This window comes from Strix uralensis, chromosome 2 (genome assembly GCF_047716275.1).
Source record: "Strix uralensis isolate ZFMK-TIS-50842 chromosome 2, bStrUra1, whole genome shotgun sequence".
Taxonomy (NCBI): Eukaryota; Metazoa; Chordata; class Aves; order Strigiformes; family Strigidae; genus Strix; species Strix uralensis.
Window position 1 is genome coordinate 135,274,779 of NC_133973.1, and position 24,006 is coordinate 135,298,784.

Genomic DNA, 24,006 nt, shown 5'->3' on the forward strand with positions numbered 1-24,006 from the left:
GTAACCTCCTAAGGAACCTGTACCAGATATGCCACTAAGCCTGTAAGACCATAACAACCAGTCTGCTACATAACTCTAGAAGACATTCTGTGTTTAAATTCAGCTTGAACTTGCACAAAGTAAAACTGAGTAGTTAAAAAAACCCAAACTAATATGTTAAAGTGGAGAGAAGAACATAGTGCTAAGTCACCCAAGCCACGTTACGATGTCAGGTCACAGTTTCACAGCAGCTGCTAATGGAAAGAAGCAGACAAGGACTCATTAAACCACATACACACACACCTTAGCCCACAGCCAATGTCACCTTGTTACACTTGCCACTGACGAAAACCACGTGAAATATTAGATCAAATGCTAAAACACAACATGCATTAAACCATTCTAGTTTTTCAAGTCACCAAGTAAGAGGCTGGCAACGTGACATGCAGCAACACTGCTTAAAGAAAAAGGCAAATTGTGCTTGCCTTCCATCTTCCTTTCAGCTATAAAATCCTGTAAAACACTCCACTAAAACAGCATACTTTAAAACAAGATTAGCTTCTCCAACAGAGCAAGATTTACCTGATGGAACACAGGCTCTTTCAAATTTAAGTAAACCTGGAAAGATAAAAAAAAAAAAAAAGAGATAATTTGCAACAGAGAACAATTATAACATTATTCATCTAAATATTGCCAAGACTTGTTCTGTTAGAATCAAGACACAGGTGCCTATCCACGCACCATTAAAATTGATTAAACACCTGAAGTTTCCTCTGGCAAAACCTGAGGTTTTTAACTGTGGAATTATTTTAAATTAAGAAGCACGAATAGAGACTTTAACATCTAAAATATCCCCATTTAACGGAGTTGCAACACATACAAAACCAATTAAGATGCAGAAATTACCAGACACATTCTCAATAAGCATTGCAAGAAGAAAATGTACTCTGATTTGCTATTATTAATGTTTTTGACAATGCATTAACATTTCAATTCATTTTACAAAAAAATAGTAGTTCTTCCTATTGTTAATGCAGTTCATTTAATTTCTGCTTTTGAAGAGAGAAGGGCACTAGACCTCAGACATAACATGCCACAAGTGTAAAAAATTTTAGGAAGTACAGAAGAGAACAGGCAAGTATTTTGAAGGTAGACAACAACCTATAATACTTTTTTTTTTTTTTAAGAAATGGTTATCAATACAAACAATCAAGGAGATTCCATCTGTGGTTGACAGCCAGCACAAAACTAATTTTATTCATAAAGGGGGCACACTGCACTGAGAAAGGGAATCCAGTTAGCCAAGACACAGTTAAAATTCTTCTGATTTTTTTAACAGCAAAGTTCCGTTCTTATTCTGGCTGTTGCTTTACAATACCAGTAAATATCCTGGACTGTGTATAACGGTTCACTTTTTGCAGTCTATTGAACAGGCTTATTCTCATTTCTGTAGATGAATTAAAGTGAGGGAAGATGAGGAATGCAGCTTGTCCAAGGTCTCATAACAAGTCAACAGTGACTGTTTTTCTCACATTCCTACTCCAGCAACTGGATTACTGCTTTTCTTCTTCATTTATTCTATACAGTTGTTTAGATATAAAGGTTTCAGGGTTCTCTGGTCAGGACATAATTTTCCCAACAAAAGAGTAATTTGTCCTTCCTGACTGGAAGTGAGAGAGATTCAGTACTGCCTGTGTAACGTTCCTTTATTGGCAGGAAAACTGTCAACTTACAAGTGAAAATGCCGTATTAGAAAAAGGTACTTACTATGCTGACTACGAAGCTGTATGTTATTAACAGGAAAAGCAGTGGATAATTGACTGTGTTCTTGTACTTGAAACATTCATACCTGGAACAGAACATAAAGGAGAGCAATAACATTCATCACTTACCATATAAAGGATGCATTTTTCAAGGTATATTATCACAAAATTTGTGAGAAAATAGATTCAAATGAGTTTCAGGCCCTTCAAGAAATTGTAGCTGCTCCAATAAAGATGTGTCATTTTATTGGTAAAAGTGTGAATTTTTATATTAAATGGTTTTTTTAAAAAATCTAGTACAAAAAAGCCCCCTAAGCTCATGCATACACAAAAGATAACCCAACCAGTGGAAAGAGTTTGGGAAGCAGAAGCACTTTCAGAAGGTGCTTAAGGGGTGATAATGGATGGCAAATAAGAAATGAGTTTAAAATTCAATACAGCTGCCAAAAAATATTACATCTGTGAGCTAAACACAGCATGGGAAACGGACTGCCTTACAAAACAGTGAACTCTAGAGATCTGTTAAAATGCAGATTGTTTATGGCTTTACAACAGTCACAGTGCAGTAAATTTGCTAGACTGGGTACTGGTAGAAGTGGAAGGTAAAAACAGCTAATTGCTCCCAGTATGTAAAGCAACTAATTAAAATCAGTTTCACAATCTCTACACTACACTTCAGTCACAGTTGTGATGGAATTACACACACACATCCCAGACCGTATCTCTAGCAGAAAAAAAGGACCAAAAAAACCCCAAAAAAATGAACTTTAACAAGCACAAAATCATCAGGGCTAGAGGAAGTTGTCTATATAACTCCAAGTTACATCTGCCTAGTTTATTTGTTTATAAACTTTTGGAAACAGACACCATTATGGATGAATAAAAGGAAATGAAGAAAAACCAGGTAGGAATATCTGGGAAAAAAAACCCCAAAACCTACAAGACAGCACGATGTGCTACATTGCAAAATGGCTTGCCAAAGTAATTACACAGAGTCAGTAGGGCTGACTGATGCATAAGGGAATGTCCTGTGCAGAACCACCCCACCACCTACCTTCAAGAAAACCAAAACGATTATTAAAGGCCTCCTAAACTAAACATTAGCTCATTCTTCAGAACATTTTAATTACCACCAAACATACACACAAAGAATCTTATTAGAGCTATAAATGCAGTAACAGACTTCAGTGCTTTTGAAGATAATTGAGTAACCATTGCACAAAATAAGCATGATTATTTGTTCAAACAGATTTTTTACAGCCACTTCTCATCTTTTTCCCCAATCACATTCAGATCAGACAAAATAAATGCAAAGGCAATTTCAAGGAGATAGGGAGCTACAATGGAAATATTTCCACTAACAGAGGCATTATGATTCTGCTCCTGAGTTTGCACAAATCGTTCTACTGTATGAATCACAAACTGATGGTTATTTCCACAGATGGGGGTTTAGCCCCATAGCATCCCATCTCCATTGCAAGTTACCAGTAATCTTCACCAAACATTATTCCAATTTTCAACAGCTGAATATTTGATATGTTCAGAACTAAAAAGACATTTTTTTTGTCTTTTTCTCTACAACAAGTTGATTTATCATTTGGATTTTCCGAGTGACAGAACAAATCATGTTAAATCCAGGCCTTGCAGCAACAGGCAAGAAAAAGCCAACTTACGGTATCTTTACAGTCACCAAGTGCTACATTGCTCCTGAAATTAAACGGGAGAAAACATCCTGGCATGGCATTAAGCTGTCATGCATCTTCCAAGACACTCTCCACAAAATGTGCTCTCAACTCTTCATAAAACCTTTTCTTTAATTTTCCAGATGAGTGGAAAAGCAGGTTTAACCAGAAATCTGAAATTTGCATTTGGAGTCAGACTACATCATAGAAATACAGCTCAAATAAATTACAATGTTGATAATTTGTAGGAATTACTGAAGTTGATTTTATTATGTCTGCTGTTTACATACCAAGTAACACTGAGCTCTGGTTGCATACTACACAAAGTCTTTGACAAGGTGGTTTTTTTTTTTTTTCCTGTTAAAAAAACCACTGGTAAAACGTCTCTAAATTAGCAAAAACTAGGACTAAAGCCAGCCTGGTGCTCTGATGGCCAAGTCATAATGTTGTACTGCTGGCAAAACTGAGATCTCACTGAAATCATTAGAAGCTTCAGCATCAGCCTCACTATACAGTAGATTGGGCTTCACAGAGTCTACATTTCCAAAGTTAATATTTCATAAATATTCAGAAAAAAACATTTAACAAATACTTACAGGCAGTAGACAAACACACAACAACTGTATATCATTGGCAGTTCATCCAACAGCTACAAAAAGCAGAGACATCAAAACATGAAAACTACTTTTAACTCACACACTTGTCTAAGTTAATTAAGGAGAGATAAATCTTAAGAAAACAGGAGTTTTTAAGTCATTTGGATATCCACCTTCTTGACTGTACTTTACTCAGCAGTGTCAAATCCTATTAAACTACTGAAAGCTTGCTGTGTTAATAAGCTTATTGCTCTGAATCTTTTGACTATTACGTTTCATAAAAAGCCCACGCCTTCAAAGAATCATGCCATTTTCACTGTTCATACCTCTTTGAACATTTGTAAGAATTATTTTTTAAACTCAGATTGAGTAAGACCACCCCGTCTATGGACTGCTCAATACAGTCTGTACAAACTTCACAGAAAACCTGAAATAAATTTTTTCCATAACATAAAATAGAACTTTAGCCCATTGGAAGTACCTTGCAATGTGCTTGCATGTTTACCTCTTAATTTTGAAAATTTCTTACATTGTTTTAATTCAGAGACAGGTCTTTTTGGTTTGTGTGTTGGGTTCTTGTTTGTTTTTTTTTCCCAAATTATGACTGCCATATAATGTTTTATTGTCTTAAGTCATTTTTATACTTTGGGAGAAGACTGGCGTATTACAACTAAAACAGTTACTTCTCCAGGAACCTGCCACCTTAGTGGAGATGGAATTAAAATAGTAATCACATGAGAGGTGATTTCTCAAGAACAGGTACGCTCAAAATTGCCATTTATTTATCATTAGAGGGGTAAAAAAAAATAAATCATAGCATCATTTTCTTCTAAAACTTTTCTCAAAGAACATTAAGAAATTCCTGCTCATAAATATATAGTTAAACTTACCTCCTCTTATGAAGGACTGAAAATCACGAAAATGCAAAAGCATACAAATGGATCAATGAAGATCCACTAACTCTGATTTCTAATATGTTAAGCAAACATTAATAGTTGGGCATCTTAGAATTGTTACACCAGGTTTGACTCCTTCCTAGGAAAAACAAGAACTGGATGCAAACAAGATTTTCATCTTTTTTACGTCATCACTCTGAAAGTTGTTGATGGCCTTGCCTGGACAGAGATTACCTTCCTACTACTGATACAGGATACTTAACAAGTTCACAACCATGTTTTTCTGAATAATGAGACACATTAAGAGCAATATCAGTTTACACAAACCCTTTTATAAAGCCAGCTTGATTCTGCTTGGTTTGGGAGATTTTTTTTAACTGCGTGGGCAAAAACTTTCTTTTATTTTTGAAATTTCATGTCGGAAAAAAACAGTGATCTAGTTTTTTACAGAAGGAGAGATGTATTATCCTGAGTGTGAACTATTTAGCTTTTCGTCACAGAAACTTCAGGAAATGTTTTGCAATATTGCTAAACAGATCTACGGAGTAGCTGCCACTGACAAGGCAGGTCTTGCTTCTTCACCCACACTCCCACCAATTCTCCCAAGTCAGGCAGTCATGCTCGTCTGGACCACAGTGTGCCAGTACCAAAAGCTGACTCAGCACACAACTAACCCTGCAGAAAAAAGTTTAAATCCCTGAATCCATGCATTATAGAGTCAGGGACCACAACAGGTAGCACACAGAAAGTATCAGGAACATAGATGGCAGCTGGAGGTAACAGCTGTGTTAGGTGGCACCTGGCCACCACATTAGTTTATCTTTGCTGTGATGCCTTAGAGAGGAAAAAACCAGAAGCAATAGCTGAATTCAGTTTTATACTAATAGTTATTATAAATTCAGTGATATGCTTTACCAAGTGTGATAGGAATTAGCTGCAGGATTAATTCATGCAGCTCTAAGAGTGTGAGTCATTTAAGGCCTCATAAAAGAAAAAGGGGGGAAAAAGAATAAGAAATATAATACAGCAAATTTTTTCAGATTTGGACAGCTGATTACACTCTGTGCTGGCAGCATTTCAGGAACACAGTGGTAACATCCAAGAGCCTCTCAAAAGATCCAAGTTAGAATTTGATTGCAGAAGACAACGGCATGTGTATCCAAAGGAATTAACGCTTCCAGAAATACTGTCAAGAGCATGTCTGAACATGCCTGAACAATGAAGAAACATGGATAGAAGGAAACTTGGTGAGCTGATTTTGCTGGTTAAATAAGCATTTTGGATTCTTGAGGAATGCACACAAGCAGATTCCCATAAAAATAAGAGGGGAAAAAAAGAGGTGATTGCTTCAGAAGTATTCTGACTAACTGCCTTCAGGAACAGAAGCTTTCATATTTCTCCTAATTAAGCAATTTGAATTGACCATCTATAGTATTAAGATTGTGAAACAAATGTAAAAAAAAAAAAAAAAATAAATCTCTTCCAACAGCTATCAATGCTTACTTTTAATCCTAACAACAGACAAAGTGAATGAGGAAAGATTATTTACTGGTTTCCTCTATGGTGATTCGTGAGCTAGCAATCAAGAGTAATTATGGGCCACTTGTGGATTTCACTTGGCTGCCAAAATAATAAGCGTACTTTCTCTGCCTCACACGAAGCCCTTTACACCAGTTGGAAAGATGATGCAAGACATTCCTGCTCCCCTCTCATCTGCTTCCGCCCACCCTTTACTTACCACAGTTCACAGGCCCCTTAGTTGTTCTGATGCAACACCAGAACTACAGGGTAAGTAGCAACAAAGTGACTTGGATTAAAATAGCCTCTACACACGCAAAAAAAAAAAACAAACCAAACCAAAAAACCCCCACCACACATAAGAATGTTTTAACCCTGGATCCCTTTAATGATCTGGGTTTCAGAGTGGCCTTGCTAACCTCTGCATCCATGTAAGAAAGAACTGGCAGGGTTAGGAACAAGCAGCTGAGGGAAGAGAGATGAAAAGGTGGAAATTCAAGGCAGTTTCACCACTTAAGAGAATATAGATAAATCATACCTCAGTCTGGGAGTGGTGAAATGGATCTAGAAACTGCCTTTTTCATGCCAAGAAAAGCACCAGATATATTTACGTGGTGGCAACAGTATGCTCCATACAGGCTGACAGTCTCCAGCACATGCCAGAGATATAAACCAGAGCATTACAGAGACAAATATCACTACAGATGGTAATTCAGTTCCAGTTTAAGACACGTAACTTTGGGTGTCCACATATGCAGTGCCTCAGGTCCCATTATGATCAGCATTAATCCAGGATTCAATTCAGTTGCCACCACATAGGCACCTAATGCCATCTGAGACACTCTGTCATCTCCAATACACCCACCTAAGTCTGGCAGATGTGACAGGGGGTCTAAGAGACCTGCACCTTTGTGGGATGACAGCTGGAGGCCAGACAGAACACTCACAGGGTCTAAGATGACACTAAACACCTATATTTAGACAAACGAATATTATTCAAGTTAAGACTGCCACTGGAGTCTGCAGAATGATTCAGCCCAGCTCTAAACTCCACTGACGTAACTGTATTTCCGTTGACTACGGTGGGAGCAGACTGCCAGCACGTACTTTTAAACACAGGTTTTTTAAGCTGAACTGAATCTCACTTCACCCTGACTTAGATTCAAAGATTAATTTCCTTAATCTTCTCAGACCTAAAACAGGACAACAGGACAAGACTCCTTGTGTCCCTTTAGAAAACAGGAAACATCAGGACCAAATCCTTAGGCCCAGTGATCTATTACAGAATGCCTTCTACTTGAGAATAAGAGAGAAGAAGACTCAATTATTGCTACTCAGAAGATAATGACTTCAGCATTAATGCTACAAGTACATCTAGATAAATAGAAATCGTAATAGAAAACCTTAAGATAAAAAAAGGATACGATAAATAACAGTAACTCTAGCCTATACTGCTTGCTATTAATCCAAAGCTGTACAAATTTCAGAATAGCAACTCAGGTAAAAAGATAGCATGATTTCCCAAAGGATAGAGTGTCTTCCACCAACATCAGCAATTGATTATAGCTCTTAGTTTAGATGCAAGTGTATATTCCTGTATATCTATCAGTGGAAAATATCTAAAGAAACAAGACCTGCGCTCCTCTCTTGTTGAGAGCATGAGTCACGTACAATGATACCGAAGGCAGATTAACTCACGTTATATGTTTCATCTAGTCAAGAAATAGCAATATGACTGTATAGTGAGATACACACATAAAATGATTCACAGCTGCTTATCAATACTCACCTGCATTTCATACTTCAGGGTCATGTGGAAGCACCAAGATCCCAATCCCACAGCTGAAAACAAATCAAAACTATGGTTAGCATAGAAGTCTACAAGCAAAACTTTCAGGTATATTATCTTAAATGCATGAACTTTACTGGGAAAAAAAATTAGAACATCAGCATCCCATTTCAGGGACAAAACCCCAATTTTCCACAGCCACCTACTTAAAACTTTAGTCACCAGTGATGTCCTTGAATTTGTGTTTTTTTTTTGGGGTGGGTGTCCTCTTTCTCTCCTCTCAATACTGTCTCCTATGAACTGCTGTAATCTTAATGAGATGAGGAGCAGAGGGAACCCAAAATGAATGGAACATTATCATTCTATTTCTCTTTTTAAGTACATTAACTACATCCGTCTCAATCCTTTAATGCAAAGCATCATTCAACTGCTAGTACTCCTGAAAGCCTGAGATATTTCTGCTTATTGTCCAGTTTTAAAAGGTAAATTTTACGAGGAGCTTTTTGTCAGCTCTAGAAGCAGAAACGAATTGCTACTAGAACTCAGAACTAGAAATTCAGGGTAAACAAAATGCAGCAGTATGGATTTGTTCTGTGAAACGAGATCACCATTTCCAAGTCTTCTTCTTGGAAGCTCATCCTTCTATGTAACGATTTTTATTTATTTGAAATATTTTATTTTTAAACTCTGAATTTACTTCTGAAATTAATTTGAGATACATACTTTGCCTACACACAGCTTTTTCAGTCAGACAAGGACAATGTTTCTTGGAAGTTAGATTTCACTGTTTAGAGCAAAACTGGTGGAGTATTTAACGTATCACTCGTTACTTTGAAATGTTATCAGTTAAACACTCTCATTAAGCACCAGCTCATTTTTATTTTGCAAGAACTAGAACATTAATGCGATGTCTTGTCTTCCTTCAAGAAATTACGCTTAACATCAGACTCTAGTTTCAGAGAAAGCAAAGTGATTTGAAGTCAAGCCTTGATCACTGGGTAGTGCTGCTGTGCTTTGCAGCAAGAGCATAATGTTCCCTACATCATCTAGATTTCACTGATGGATAAACAGACCCCTATCTAACAAACTGTGCATTTCGTAAAGGATTCCCAAGACAATTGACAGACATATCTGGAGATGTTTCTTTAGATGCTATTAGACTAAAATTGTGATTATGTACATTCAATGAAATGAAATACCTAACTTTACTGAAACATAAAACTGTAATACAGCTACATTTAAAAACTTATTGCTGAATACTTTAATGTCATTAATTCTCTGGAAAAATTTAGCATGGCTGTCTACCAGAATATAAACAACCATATGCACTTCTGAAAGTTCCGATTAAATTGGTTTGCTTCTGAAAAATCTTTCCAAACAATAAGCAACAACTGTTTTTCACCTTCATTGAGATTTTAATGAGAAATTCTCATAGCCATTTTTCGATATATACAGAATATATTACAACTACTGTTCACTCTGAAGAAAAAAAACCCATTAAAATCATCATTAAAACAGCACCATCTATTATCCTGGCTGTCACAGTGACTTCAGTATCTTCATGACACAAAGTCTTAAAATTTGTAACAAGTATAATTTTCAAATATGGGTAAAAACATTGCGTAAGAAATTCCAACCTATTTTAAATTAACAAAATATGTTGTTGTTGGGGTTTTTTGTTAAAGTTATTGGTGTCAATAAATCTCAACAATCATCTACTGAACTCCTCCCCTTCCTCCTGTGTAATTAGAAGCAGTTATTTCTAGATTATTTTTCCTTTCCAGTCTTTGAAAAAATCAAGAATGCTGCAGATATTAGTGTTTCAGGTCATTAATCCCAGAGCTACAATGCACTTCCAAAAATAATTTAAAAACCCTCTTGCTTCTGTGTAATGATCACACTTGAAGATTCTATGATTATGAGATTTTACTATGTGTTGGAGAATGATGCTTTACCTATATTGCGTAGCAATAAAATACTTATCTGAAACAAGAAAAGTTTACAAATCAAAACCTCTACTAGAAATGGCTGTAATACTGCTTGCTGCAATCTTGACAGAGCTCACGAACATGGTCAAGTCTGCCTGGTACTTAAGTGCATTCAGCAGATAACCCAGAATGTTACATGAGTAGAAATTATATGACTAGATTATTCATCAGATGACACTCCCTCTCCTCTCAAGACTGCACAAACATTTCCTCAAACACTATTACAGCAACTATGCACAATAGCAACTTTCTGAAGAGAGGGTTTAGGTGAAGACTAAAGAATGAAACAGAATTCTTTACATAACCCATTTATACCTGTTCATTGCAGAGGCATAACTTAAAAAGGTATGTTTTACATTGCAGCAGGATAACTTAAAAACGTTTTACATCTAGACATGGAATGAGCCAAGAACCAAGTTTCTCATTTGCTACCTCTGGCATACGTTATAGTTTAACGCAGAATTGTGCAAAAAGCTTCATGAATCTCTTCAAAAAGAAGGATGGAAAGTGCACTAAAAGATGATGAAGTGAACTGCAGAAGCTGAAGCGTGTGTCATTCTGCTTCACTAACATCACCGTATAACGGGTAAACTTCAGCAGAAGGGAATAAATACCTAATACTGCCCTCAGTGAGTCAAGAACTGTGCTAGTCAGAGTTGCTGTCTTGTGGCCTAATGCTGGGTTAAGTGTTTGGTGCTGAGAACATTGCAGAGTAAAAAGAGGAAACACCTATCACATGCCAAGGACTACAAGGAAATCTTTATTTCCTCTGTCATGCCCAGAGCACATTACCTTTTTGTCACACAAAGTCTAACTTGTAAATTTACAAGGGGCTTGACATGTGTTTGTCTCCAGTAAATAGTGGTTTAATACTTAAGCTCAAATGTCTTCACATGTAGCTTCTACCTGTGGTTCTACATGAATGCAGGTATCTTTAGGTATACTCCTCATCACATAACTTCAGGATCAAGACATTTCTAAGGAATATTTACTTCACAAAAATCATCACTGCAATGAGATGTTCCATCAGCTTTGTACTTTTCAAAACACGAGTGAACACAATCACTGCAATTACACTGATCTTCAATAGAAGCAACTTTCCCATACAGCCATTGACAAACTGAGCAATAGATTTGCTCCTTATCTTGTAAGCAGGGGTTACAGTTTTCATTTTAGGCCTTTCCTTTGGCAAAGGACCTTAACTCACTAAAAGCTGTGTATTGGTTGGGAAGTTTTAACACCATCTGAAGCAATACCATTTCTTCTCTAACTACTGTAACTCACTTTTCATAGTACAAGTCACTCAGCATTTTTACACCAACAAACCTCTCAAGTTACAAGGGATATACATAAATTATGTATTAAGCACAGAATACACATTAAGTCTCAATATTATAGGATCAGAATAGCACTTAAAAAGACTGGAAATGCAAAGTCAGGTTAGCTGCTATATATAGAGTAACACAGTCTTTTTTGTCCTGCAGCAAACACAATGTATGGTAACAGCTAGTTGATAAAATAGCTGTGTTAGTGATGACCTAAAAGCAATGCATCTGCAAACTTTACTTCATACACAGTTATTTCACTGTGCTTCAACACCATCAAAGACTTCAGGGTAATATCCATGCTAGAAATAATCTGACATTACACATGAGATCCAGCTCCATATATGAACCATATAAACTCTCAGGATTTGAACCCCAAGGGGACACAAATACTCCCCATGCATCTTTCAATAGTTTTAGGAAGAATCAGAAGTATTCCATAATCAGTAATCATTCATTTTGATACAAGACTATCCAACAGCATTCAAAAGTCTTATGATAAGCCTAAAGCCTTTATAGAAAAAGCAGTTTATTAGGATTTCATAGATGTGGTTTGAATTTAAATTATACAGGCACTGTATGAAAACACTCTCCAGATGCAAACACCTTTATTTAGGTATCTACACATGAACTAGGTGTCAGAGCTTCCACAAAAGAGAATGGCATTATAACGAGTAATTCAGCTGGCCAAATAAGGGGATATTTTAGGATGAGCCAAATGATTCTTTACTGACTGCAGTGAAAGGCAGACCCCTCTGCACAGGTAGACACATATGTTTAGGTGTTTGAATCTGGAGCTGAATTCCAGCTATGGTTTCTTACAATGATAGACCTGAACCAAACAACAACGTACGAGAAGACAGTAAACAGTCCAAGGATGAAACAAGATGAAAAAGGGGAATTAAATGAACAATTTTTATTGAATTATTTTGTTTTGTAATGGTTTCCCTCTACAGCATAAGAGACAGGAGAGACCTTGGTGACTCCAAGGGTACCGCTCTACAAGTAACCTCGAGCATGGCTGGAACTGTTCCCAGACGTTGTAATGAACCGTCTGCGCTAGTGAATAGTTAGAACAGTCTGCGGCGTGAACCTGTCCTGCTCCAACCAGCACCTTCCCTGAGCAGCTCCCAGGCACAGCCCAGCAGCCAGAAGAGTCCAGGGCCCATGCCCAGCTGGGAATCTGTATGTGGTCACCTTGTTTTGGAGGCTAAAATGAACAGACATGGGCTGTTCCACGCTACTTGGCTTCAGCACTCAGGAATGTTCCTGAGCATATTTGATTTACTAACGTCGACACGGCCTAAGCACCTTCTCTATGGCTGTTAGGTAAGAATAAGGGAATTAACTTTGACTGAAGGGCTTCTAACAACTATTTTCACAGATACAGAGTTTCACTGGAAATGAAGTTTAGTTAAGTTGTTTATGAGGTCCTATGGCTATGTCTTAGAACTCTTTGCACCCTTTTCTTCCTCCGCTTTGGCACAGCTTGAATGACTGAGCCCTATTAAACAGTCCAGAGAAATAAAAAACAGAATAATCCTTCCAAATTTCAAGTAAAGCATCTAATAAGTCTAATAAATCTAATAACATCCATTGAGTGCTTTTTCTCATCTTCTTGGGTCCAAAAGACTTACACTCTCTTTTTTTATTTTTTTTAAAATCAAGAGCCTTCTAGAATATGAACCATTTGGGAATCACAGTTTCCCAGGATGCATAAGGAAATGACATATGGTAGAACCTGCTACATTACCACAGCATCATAAAGAGCCATCCAAAACCATCTGCTTATTCTTTCAGATAGCGAGAGTCTGATGATTTGTTCCACCTAATTCATGAGATGCAACATGTTAAGTAACTGCTTAAGATTATTCTTCATAATTTATAGGTTGATTAAATAGCTCTCTAAAGCTTAAAAATTGTATCCGGTTCCTACTAAGTTCATTGACAACGTGCCCTTTGAGCTGAAAGGCAGCAGAATAAGAGCTGAGAACAGTGTGCTGTATCTCAAAGAACTTGCTGAAAAGTGCAACTCAGTCTCAGCACCAGAATGAACAAGAAATTTATTTGAACAGTTATTTAGAAATCCCCCTTCTTGTCCTGCCAACTTTGGATCTTAGCAGGTATGTGAAATGAACAGTGCTTCCCTAATTCAAAATGCATTTGGTTCAAAGAGGAAATAAATGTCAGCAAAAGAAATTGTGGGGTATAAAGTGAAGCACTGAACACAGCATGGTAAAACACAAAGGAACTGACAATCACCTAAATGTCTGGAAGCACCCAAAAGAAACAGCTGATTTGGACCAAAAAACGTCTAGAAACAACACTGCTTATGTTCTCAAATGCTAAGAGATTTAATTTTAATGTCCGCTTTGACAGCTGTCTTTTAACTTCTTGTAAAATCTCAGTAATGATTCAAAGTTGTTAAAACCTAACTAAAATGCCCTCCCTTCCACCCCCAACTTCATAGCAGAATTGGTAAAGAATTTCTACCTTAACAAAACAACCCTTAGATACGACCAGCTAGTTAGAAGCTCTGCTATATGGTCTTTAATGAAGTATGGTGCCTGAAGCGAAATCAGAAGTTTGTGTTAAATTTGCTATTCCTTTACAGACTAAATCTATACTTGTTTGTTACAAATTAAGTACGCAGAGTGAAATCTGTCAATAAATAAAATTACTGTAAGGGAAAGAGTTCTCTCTGGTACTTTCTTACAAAAAGAAATTTCAATCCACTTACTCTATCTCCACTTCATTATGCTTCTCATGCAGTCACATGCACAGAAAGAGTGCCAACGTTCCTGGCACGTTTCAACTATATTTAAAACTTTGTTTATCTTCTCATTTGCTGCGTTTATTGTGTAGCAGAATAAATGTTAAGACGTTTGTGATTCCAAACCACCCTGTTCCTGTTTTTCACTGAGGAGCTATAAAGCCACCTATACTCCTTCACATCTTTCAACTGCTGTAAAACAGTTCAGCGTTATGAATACTGAAGCAGAAACAAAACAGAAGAGAAATGTTTTTGGGAGTGACCTTTAATGTTAGGTTCCAACGTAAGAGATAAAAATCAAGCCATGCAAGAATTTATCACTTCAGACAGGAGTCAAAGGCATCCCAGTCACAGATGAGCAGAGCCCAGCTGGAACTCAGGACTGCCCTCCAGCATTGGCGGCAAACACCCAGGCTGAGCTCTCCTTCACGAACAGCAAGAACAGTCTAAAACTGCAGTCCATGGTATTTATTGTGATCAAAGGCAGTTTGGGGTTTTTTTGGTTAAACGTTGTATATGAGAAATGCCCACTCAGGGCAGTCTTGGTGTGACAGCCTGACGTTCTGGTCAGATAGTGGCACACTTTGTCCATCATGAAGCGTCACTGACAGAGGTAGCCACAAGTTATGGTGAACATAACAAGTTACGGAGTCTCAAACATGGAGTTTTACTTTTTTTTTAGTTTAGAAAAAAATGGCAGTATAGGATATTTTGATCCAAGAACATGCAAAGAGTCAGCTTCAGGAAACACACACTCTTTCTTTCCCTTTTTAAAAGGAAACCCTGACCTTCAGGAATTCCTTCCGCCAAACTATTTTATACTGAGACAAAAACGAAACTTAAAACCACAAAAAGCCTATAAATGCCTATTTGGGAAGTGTTCAGACAACATTCAAAGCTGTACCTTGTTGCTGCTTATCTTTCACACATATCAGCAAAGCTGACATAACTGAAATACCACGAAGTTGTACTTAATGTATATTACGGTTTAATTGGATTCAAGAATACGTTTAGCATATGGACATGTGGTTTTCAACAATGTTTGTCCAAATACTTAAGTTTGCCAATCTTAAAAGTAACATCTACAGTAAACCAATCTCATACCCTGAGATGACTGGGATAGATAGCCTCCACAGAGAGAGGAGCTATAGCAAACATAGAAATCTTGTGAAACACAAATTCTGCGAAATCTACTGCCCAACTGCAGACCCAACTGCCAAAACTGAACCATCCTCAAATATCATCTTTTCTCATAAGGAACACGACTTCTAGTTGCATAATTCAGGTTTTAAAGGAAGTTGGTTCTTTGCTGGATTTTGCTGTTTTAGAAAAAACAGATGGCCCTTCAGTTCACCTATGTATGAATATTCCATTGTTCTTCCACCCTTGCAGAACTTCCAGATACAATGGCAGTTAGGTTGTTGGGTGGTATATGCCAAAGACGAACTGAAAACAAATTCAAACTCATGAAAGAATGCTTTTCCAGTTCCTTCAAGATCTTGGCCATTTCTTGTATTACTGTTTCATACAAATGTCACAAAAATATTAATATAGTGTGAAACTGTTTGAAAGTAGGACACGTAACACATTTTCTGTAAATCATCCAAGAAGGACACAATATGCACTGAGCAGGACTTAAAGCCAGAAAAAGATCACTTTAAAAATCTCATAAAGTTATTTAGTGAATTCTAACTTCATGTGCATCCAACAAATACCAGTTTTCTGTAAATACTAACAAGTATAGCAAATTGAGGTTTATGTTTCACACACACAGTATTTGGATTTAAGTACTTAGTTTATTAATATCTGGATATTCATTGCACATCTGACCTCTCTTTATAATGAAAGAGCAAATTAAGTTTTACACATACCTGCAAGACAAAAATATGCAGCTAAATACCGTTTTTCAAGGCCATCTTTATAGGTCTGAATCGCACCATAGATTGGAGGTAGAATGAAAATCAGGTTACTCACTGTGTTCCCTGTGGGACAGAAACAAAAAGCAGAGATTTAGAATTGGGTACTATGCACTTTAAATAAATAAAGCTCCGTTCATGCATTAAAGACAGGTTCAGTAGTTTTCATTCTGAAAGCTACACCCTTTTGGAAGTTGTCTTCTGCTTTTACACATAATACAAAGGTAAATTTTGGTACAAAGCAGTTAACTACTTGAAGGCTAAGAACATTTTAACTCTTGTCTTTTCCACATATGTGGATAGTAATATAATACTAATTTAACTAAAAGGTTTGACTTAGATAGTGCTTACTTTCTTGGCAGTAGGCAGAAAAACAGGGTTACCCTGACTGCACAGCTCATGAATTAAAACCCGATTCCTTAAGCAGATACAAGCCCCAAATAGTTCAAGCCTGATATTTTAAGAGAGGTGTTTGGTTTTTTCTTTTCTTAAACCTATTCTTGGAACTCTCTCCTCTGCACTCCCTTCAGATACTTTAAGGTGACTCGTTCCCAAATGAAACCAGTTCGACCTTTGCTACTAGTGTGCTACTCACTGCGCACACACAGACCAAGCCGGATGGGATGCTACATCACAGATCACGGCGTAAAACCAAAGACTGTAAGAGGGTACGATAAGGAATAGCAAAAAGTCAGAAGCCACTACTGATCGGCGTGATAGGCAACTGTCAAAGCTTATCAAGAGCCTGAACTTCAGCAAGACACCACTGCTCTCCATCCCCTGCTGCGGTTGGGATGCAACGCAAAGAAATGACACGTGTTGCAGAGATCGGAGAAAGCAAGAACAAGCCAAGAGCCCAGCTCTGATACCAGAGGCCATGACAACTCTTCCAGCACTGGGGAAGATGGAGGAACCTATTTTTTTTTTTTTTATTAAGACTACTCTCCCAGTCTGATTTAGATGTTTTTTTCAAACTGTCCTGGCCTATGCAAAAGTACAATGAAATACTGAGAAGTTTAAAGGGAAAGTACCATAAGGAAATGGTACATTTCTCAGCAGAAGGGACGCAGATTCAGCTTTTTAGCCTAACCACAAATCATAATTTTGAGAATAAAGATTATGTAATGGGAATAAAATGACACACAATTTGGGAAAAAGAGCAAATCTATTAAAAAAGGCAGAATGTTGCTTACATAAATTAAACCACACACTTTCACACACCATCAGTTAGTTAAATGTATATAAAATTGAAAGTCCAATTTCCAAATATCTCAATGAAAAATACAATGTATGAGGCTATGGAGCGGCCAAAATCACTCTAGTTCTAGCTTTTTTATTCAGCAGAAAAATCTCAGAAGAGTTTCACTTTCTAAAACAATGAACAAGAGCGAGCAGGATATGTCTGAATCACTCCCCTAATTCAAGCACCTATTTTTCAGGAGTTTTACTTCCCAAGATCCATCCCAAAGAAAAGTAAAAACTACCAAACTATGATCATACAACCCCAAAGTATTACAGCACCTCTGGGAACAGAAATCCATATTTATAGGTTTACAGAAAGTTCAAACCCGAATGGAAGAAAGGTTATTTCAGAACGCATGAAGCACAAGTATACCTAGTTATCTTTAAGAAGTTAACTTAACCTACTAACAAAGTAGATTCAAATCTCAGTTTCAGACATTCTTCTCAACCAGATAAAAACTGCATCTGATTTGAGACCTTCTTTAAATCACTTATTGATTTAACATCATCTGCACAACCACGAATTTCACCAAGTTATAACAAGCAAAACAGAGATGTGCCAGAGATCTTACTCCTGTAGTCAGCTCTGTAGTAAGTTCCTCCACGTAAAAGCTTAGCTGAAATCAAAACAGCTCTGCAGAGACATACAAATTCATACCAATATAAAAGGCCTTTTTCATGCTTAAATTCTTTGGGGAATCATTAACCTTTTACCGCATTCCCTCAGCATTGCAACAGGCAGTGATTCACTTTCAGTGGAGACCAGGTTTGGAAGAAATCCACTAAAACTCAGTATTGTGTGGTACACTGACCACGTCCTCCCACAAATCATGCAAAGATGTCATCCAGCCTCAAAAAGTAGAGTAAAGGCTATGTAGTCTGGATAGTGAATCTTCTGCTTTCTAAAGCAGTTCTTAATGATGCCCAGTTTCAAGAGAAGTTATTAGGCATTATATAAATATCACTGTTCAAGGTCATGTCGTTATGAAACTGTCAAAAATCTGGCAAAAATTCAAATATGAAAATGCTGAACAAAAGAGATACCATGATGTTTATCCGCAACTGGGAAGGCACGTGACTTCAGAAGAGAGTTGCAGTAGGGTAAGAGACTTCAGATGGATGTAAGAATGTAGAAAACAGATTCTTCTGTAGGAAAGAGAAGGTTTCAACGCTTCCTGTAAAGCTATAATTATGTTAAATTATGGAAAATTTACGAGTGTTTAATCTAGGACCATCTTGCTGAGAGAGGAAATACCGTAGACCTAATCTAGCTGTAAATTCCTGCCACTCCTTCTCTGCACTTTTTGGCCCATATTATTCAGAACATTTATAGCATGGATTAAGCAAGCCTATTTGCAAAACATACTTATTGAAAGTTGTGCAGATTTTTTAAAAAGGGAAATGGGGGTGGGGAAACAATGAAGTCCTCTGGTGTTCTGCTAGCAAAATTACTTCTTTCAAGAACAAAAACTACAAGGCCTCTTTCAAACCCAAGGTCCCTAGGAGTGCGTATTTCATAAAAGTCTAGCCAGTCTTTACAGGATTATCCTCACATAGAACAGCTTATAAATTCATTAAAAGGGATTTTTACTAATTCCATCAAAAAACGGCAGTGGGATATGCACAGAGATTAGCAAACAATACCGAGAAAGAAGGAAAAGGTGACACAACTACAGACCCATAACTCTAAAGTTAATTAACTTTTTTCCTATTTTCAACTTCACTATCTATTTCCTTCAAAACTTGTTTCACTTCCTTTTTTGTTAAACTGTCAGGAAACCTAATATTTTTCTTTTTCACTATTTTTTTTTTAAAAAAAAAAGGAAAAAAATGCAGCAGATCTCCTTGGGACAAAACAGGGATTGGAGAACTTGCAACTAAGGCATGAGGCAGAAGGTATGCAAAATAATTAAAGAAGAGATTATTGGTTATGCCTGTAAGAAATACAGCATATCAGAAATTAGATGAATGCACATGGATGGACGTGGATTTAACTCTGTACAGTATGCTTATATTTCAATACTGGATTCCTTGAATACTGGTCCACAGAATGATCTCATTTTTCCTTAGTGACCAAAGACTGCTTTCTCAGCACTTCATCATCAGAAGGTCTGTCAACAGAAAGGCAGACTAGATTATCGGAGGAGGAAATGAATGAACTCAGGGACTGAAATGACAGGAACGGGATTAAATATGATGGCCAAGAACATGCCTTTCAATGCGAATATGAATCCTTATTCTAAATGTAGGATTAATCCACCTGAAGAGGCAGATGAGTGACTGACCATAAGCCACCACTGTAGGCACCAAATTCCCTAAATTTATTTCCAGTAGAGGCAGGGAAAAACAGTAATGTCTTCATGCAAGCCAACGGTAGAACACACTGCTCTCTAGTTATCGATACAAGAAAAGAGAAAGCCCATCAGGTGCAGAGAAGCATCACTTGGGAGCGATGAACAGGAGCTTACATCAGAAGGGACGAAAACTGCTTAGCTCACTTAGCCTAACAGAACAACAGCTGGATGGAATAAAACTGCGCTCTGTAAATATACCATGGGTAAATGCCAAGGACGAAAGGGAGCGATGTGAACTAAAGGATAATACTGACCCTTAATAAATGCGGGCTAGAATTAACAGGAAAGCTTCCCACTGAAGAGGAGATATTTACAGCTGCTTCCCAACAGGAATGGGCAGCACGATGAACCCACCTGCTTTCAGGGTGAAGCTCAGTAAACTCAAGAACCAGATTACACAATGTGGTGGCCTACCACAGTAGTAAAACAGGTTATGTCCACAAAGATTAAAAAGATACTAGGTAAAGTGCTAAATTAATGTCTGATCATGATAAATGTAGACTGTGTGACTGACCTTACAAATTTTCATAGAAGTCTTCAAGCCTGTTTAAATGCAAACCATTGTTTCAAAATACTGTTTTATTCATTGAGAGAATGCCATATGGGTACCAGAACAAAATCAAATTTATGCAAAACATCATTTCAACAGGCCTCTGTCTACAGGAAGGACAGCTGTATGAGTGTTAAACCACATCTGCACCCTGTTCTACAAATACAACAGCAAAACCAACAAGTCTTTTTTACGATGCATGTGCAGAGTCATCTTCAAGTCCTAAAAAAATATGCGTATTATCATAAATGCACAAAGATCTGTACAATGGCTGACAACCTCAAAGACAAAAACTCAAAGAGTATTGAAATAGTATTTACAGGCAAACATGGGCACAATATACTGCTTGCTGTTACACAGACAGCGTGGTACAGTTACAGAGTACACAAATTTGAAGGGCCTTACTTTCATAAAGTTTCCATTTCCCCAAATATATAGTTGTTCGCTGATAGTTGTGCATTATTAGAGGGTTTACCAAATTTAAAGAAATTGTGAAGCAATGCAAGTCAGGCACATTTGAAAGCATGGCCATCTACCATTAGGTACCCTCTCTTTTAAAGAAAGATTTTTCTCTTGGAAGGATCTCTAGGGATATGAAATGAAAGATGAACATACACAGAGAATAACAGCAAAAAAAAGTCATAAAAAGAGTAGTCCTGTAGCCCAGCAGCACCAGATAAGGTGAAACAATGAAAGACAAAAAGGTGTTTGGAAATTAGATTTGAACTGGAGTAGTACATAGCCTAACGGCTTAAAGACTGAAGAAGAATCTAGAGTACTTCCTTATAAGAAAATTATTCAGACCTAATACAGGAGTCCTTGCTAAGATACAAGTACTTCATAGCTCACCTATCACAGCATTGTAAGTATCAACAGAGGAATTAATTTGAATAAAATCCAACAAGTTTCCATATAGTATATGCTATATATTATCAGTTGATAATAACTAAGCTGGAACCCAGAGGAGGTTTGTATCGCTGACGTTTCAAAATACAGGCATTTCATGATTGTTCAGAAGACCCAACTACACAGAATCAGCTGTTTTGGCCACTAACTTCAATCTTGTGCTGTTTTCGCTTACAGCTTATCACCAGGAGGGCAGTATAGCAATTAGATTTTCACTTCCACCAGCCATTTTTAATATCTTCCACTTCAAAGTCTACAATAACTGTGCTTCAGAATGTCAGGAAATGAAAACTTCTGTCTCCATTTGATATTTCAGAAGGACCTCAAGGGGAGAAAACAGAGTCATCCCGACGGGAATTTTGCCAATATGTAATTACTAAACTCCTTACTTGCTAATGTGCATGAAGGATCAATATAAACTTCCTGTTATTCAGTGAAACAACAACACAGTATTACTCCAAGCTGGAGCACAGGACCAACGCTGACTTAAAAAATAAAAATAAAAAATGGTGGCAGGCGGTGTTGAAAGTGTTTATTTTTAAGCAACAAGATCCATTTCTTACCTCCTGTAATTCTCCTTTCCAGATACCAAGCAAGCCTTGATTTTGTTTACCTGGACATTAACTGAAGTTGCAACTTCAGCAATTCAGCTACAACTCGTATTAGCCACTACATTTCTAATAAAAAAAAAAAAAGGGAAAAATACTGAAGGAAACAAACAGTGAAGCAATTACTGAACTGTATAAGCTACATTATGAAAGCTTCCTGAAGAACTATAAAAATGGGTAGATAAATAACACTTCAAGCTAATGGGTTATTAGAGGGACTATTAGATCTCCCTAGGTATTTAAAATAAAATCAGAAATCTAAAGAGCAGGTTCATATAGACCATAGCAATGATAAAATTAAAAAGGTAGATAAAACACCGTAGAAAAATGTGCTAAAGTGAGTACATTACAAAGGAATGCTGCATTAATCTAGCTCTGTATAGATGTTGGCATACTATTATGAGAAAAACTAAGGGACAAATGAGAGAGAGGGGTCAGATATAGCAACCAGGAGTACTAAAAAGGAAAAGAAAGATCTTAAAAAAAAAAAACAAAAAAAAACACAACAAAAAAAACCAGCTACCTAAATCTTAGCCAGGCAGCAGCTACAAGAAAACAACATGCAATCCAACAGATTTACATGGGGGAAGGACTGAAAAAAAATATTTGTATTACTAAAGAAGAGCATTCTGATTAGCACTAACAGACTGAAAGAAGGAAAAGGGAAGTTTAGGTAGAACATCTAGAAGTCAAGTTTATTTGGCAGCAGCAACATCTCCCAAAAGAAGCCACAAATCCTGGAACAATTTCAAAGAAGAGACAACAGGCTGCAAGATATATGAAGAAAACAATCCACCACGGGCAAAGAAAGGAAGCAAAGGAGCCAGGAAGAGAGCCTCCCCCTCAACACAGATGCATACCACTAGTGTGAGCACACTGCGCTTCACTCACACGCGTCTCAGCCCCGGCCACAACAGAGCGCAGCTCCCAGTAAGGCAAAGTGCTGGGACAAGGCCAAAAAAACTAAAGGCAGCATTGCTGCTGCAGAGCTGGTGGCCACCTGGGAGGTTTGAGTATTTAAAGTCAGCGTGCTGGGTAGTGCTTCTACATCTTATAGGCTGCTTCTCCCATGCCGGGCCTTCATTTTTCCAGGATATGGAAATGTACGCTGGTACCATTCTAAAGAGGTAAACCATTTCAGTGATTTACTGGATTGGGGAGGGGTAATGAGGTAATTTTAGAAAAAAATAAATTAATTATTAACGATACAATTTTATTTTTATTCCCAGTGCTCATTTATGAGCAGTTCCAACATGCTATGTCAAGTCATACGTTCCGATTTATGGCCCTACACGCTTCATATTCCAGCTGCAGAATTCATTCCCTTGGCATTCATCATACTAGTTCAGCTAATATTTTTGTAGATGTTTTTACTCCGATTACAGTATTTCATGTTACATTTGTGTTCTTCAAAACAATCAAAAGGTAATTAGAGTAAAGCTCTTGACACTCCTAACAAAGTGCACACACAAGAAAGCTCAGTTCAAACCTGTAAAGTGTGGGTGTATTTTCTAATGCACAAGCCTCTCTTTGGTATGCACGTCTTACAAAAGCACTTATTAAACTGCTTCTGAATTGCCCTAGGTTACAATTAAGCTATCCTTTCTTTACCCTCACCTCTCTGCAAAGTGCTTTGCTACTGTGTAGTAAAGACACTAGAAAATTAGAACCTAACAGGGGACTGTACTAACACTGACCTTACTTCTTAAGTATATAATACTAAAAATAAATGAGTGAAAGCTAATACTACACAAGTCCAAATTTTAAAGTTCCACGTGTTTCTTCGTAAGAAACTGATAGCCTTGCGATCCCAGAAATCCAACAATTGTGTTCATAATGCAGATTTAAACTTAGATGGTGAAACATTCATTGCTGGACTAAGAAGTTTTTGCTCATCCCCCTCAAATCTAGAACATATTTGTTACCTATTTAGTCTCCATTACTGCAGTGTCTGAGCAACCCCAGTCTTCTGTGTACTTATCCTCAATATCCCTGCAAGAGGAGTACAGGCTAGACGAGGGTGCCTGAGCCACAAAGAAACCTGCATAAAACTGAAGCCAGGACTTTCAAACACCAAACTTCCTCTAGACACTAGACCATCCTTACCTGCCACAATAAAAA

The 24,006-nt window shown here is 37.3% G+C and overlaps 1 protein-coding gene across 2 annotated transcripts in view; it reads right to left on the reverse strand.

The window, feature by feature from the left end:
- Positions 1-24,006, reverse strand: part of ACER3 (alkaline ceramidase 3) — a 58,933-nt gene that overhangs the window by 22,593 nt on the left and 12,334 nt on the right. Inside the window, exons 1-6 of one of the 2 annotated variants that reach the window (XM_074860464.1) lie at positions 21,841-22,713; positions 16,181-16,291; positions 8,224-8,276; positions 4,021-4,073; positions 1,747-1,828; positions 562-597 (exon numbers count right to left, since the gene is read on the reverse strand). In XM_074860464.1, coding sequence (XP_074716565.1) covers positions 562-597; positions 1,747-1,828; positions 4,021-4,073; positions 8,224-8,247 — 195 coding nt within the window. In that variant the 5' untranslated portion in view covers positions 8,248-8,276; positions 16,181-16,291; positions 21,841-22,713. Of the gene's footprint in view, positions 1-561; positions 598-1,746; positions 1,829-4,020; positions 4,074-8,223; positions 8,277-16,180; positions 16,292-21,840; positions 22,714-24,006 lie in introns of those variants that run through there. The other variant, XM_074860463.1, reaches the window with a different exon arrangement.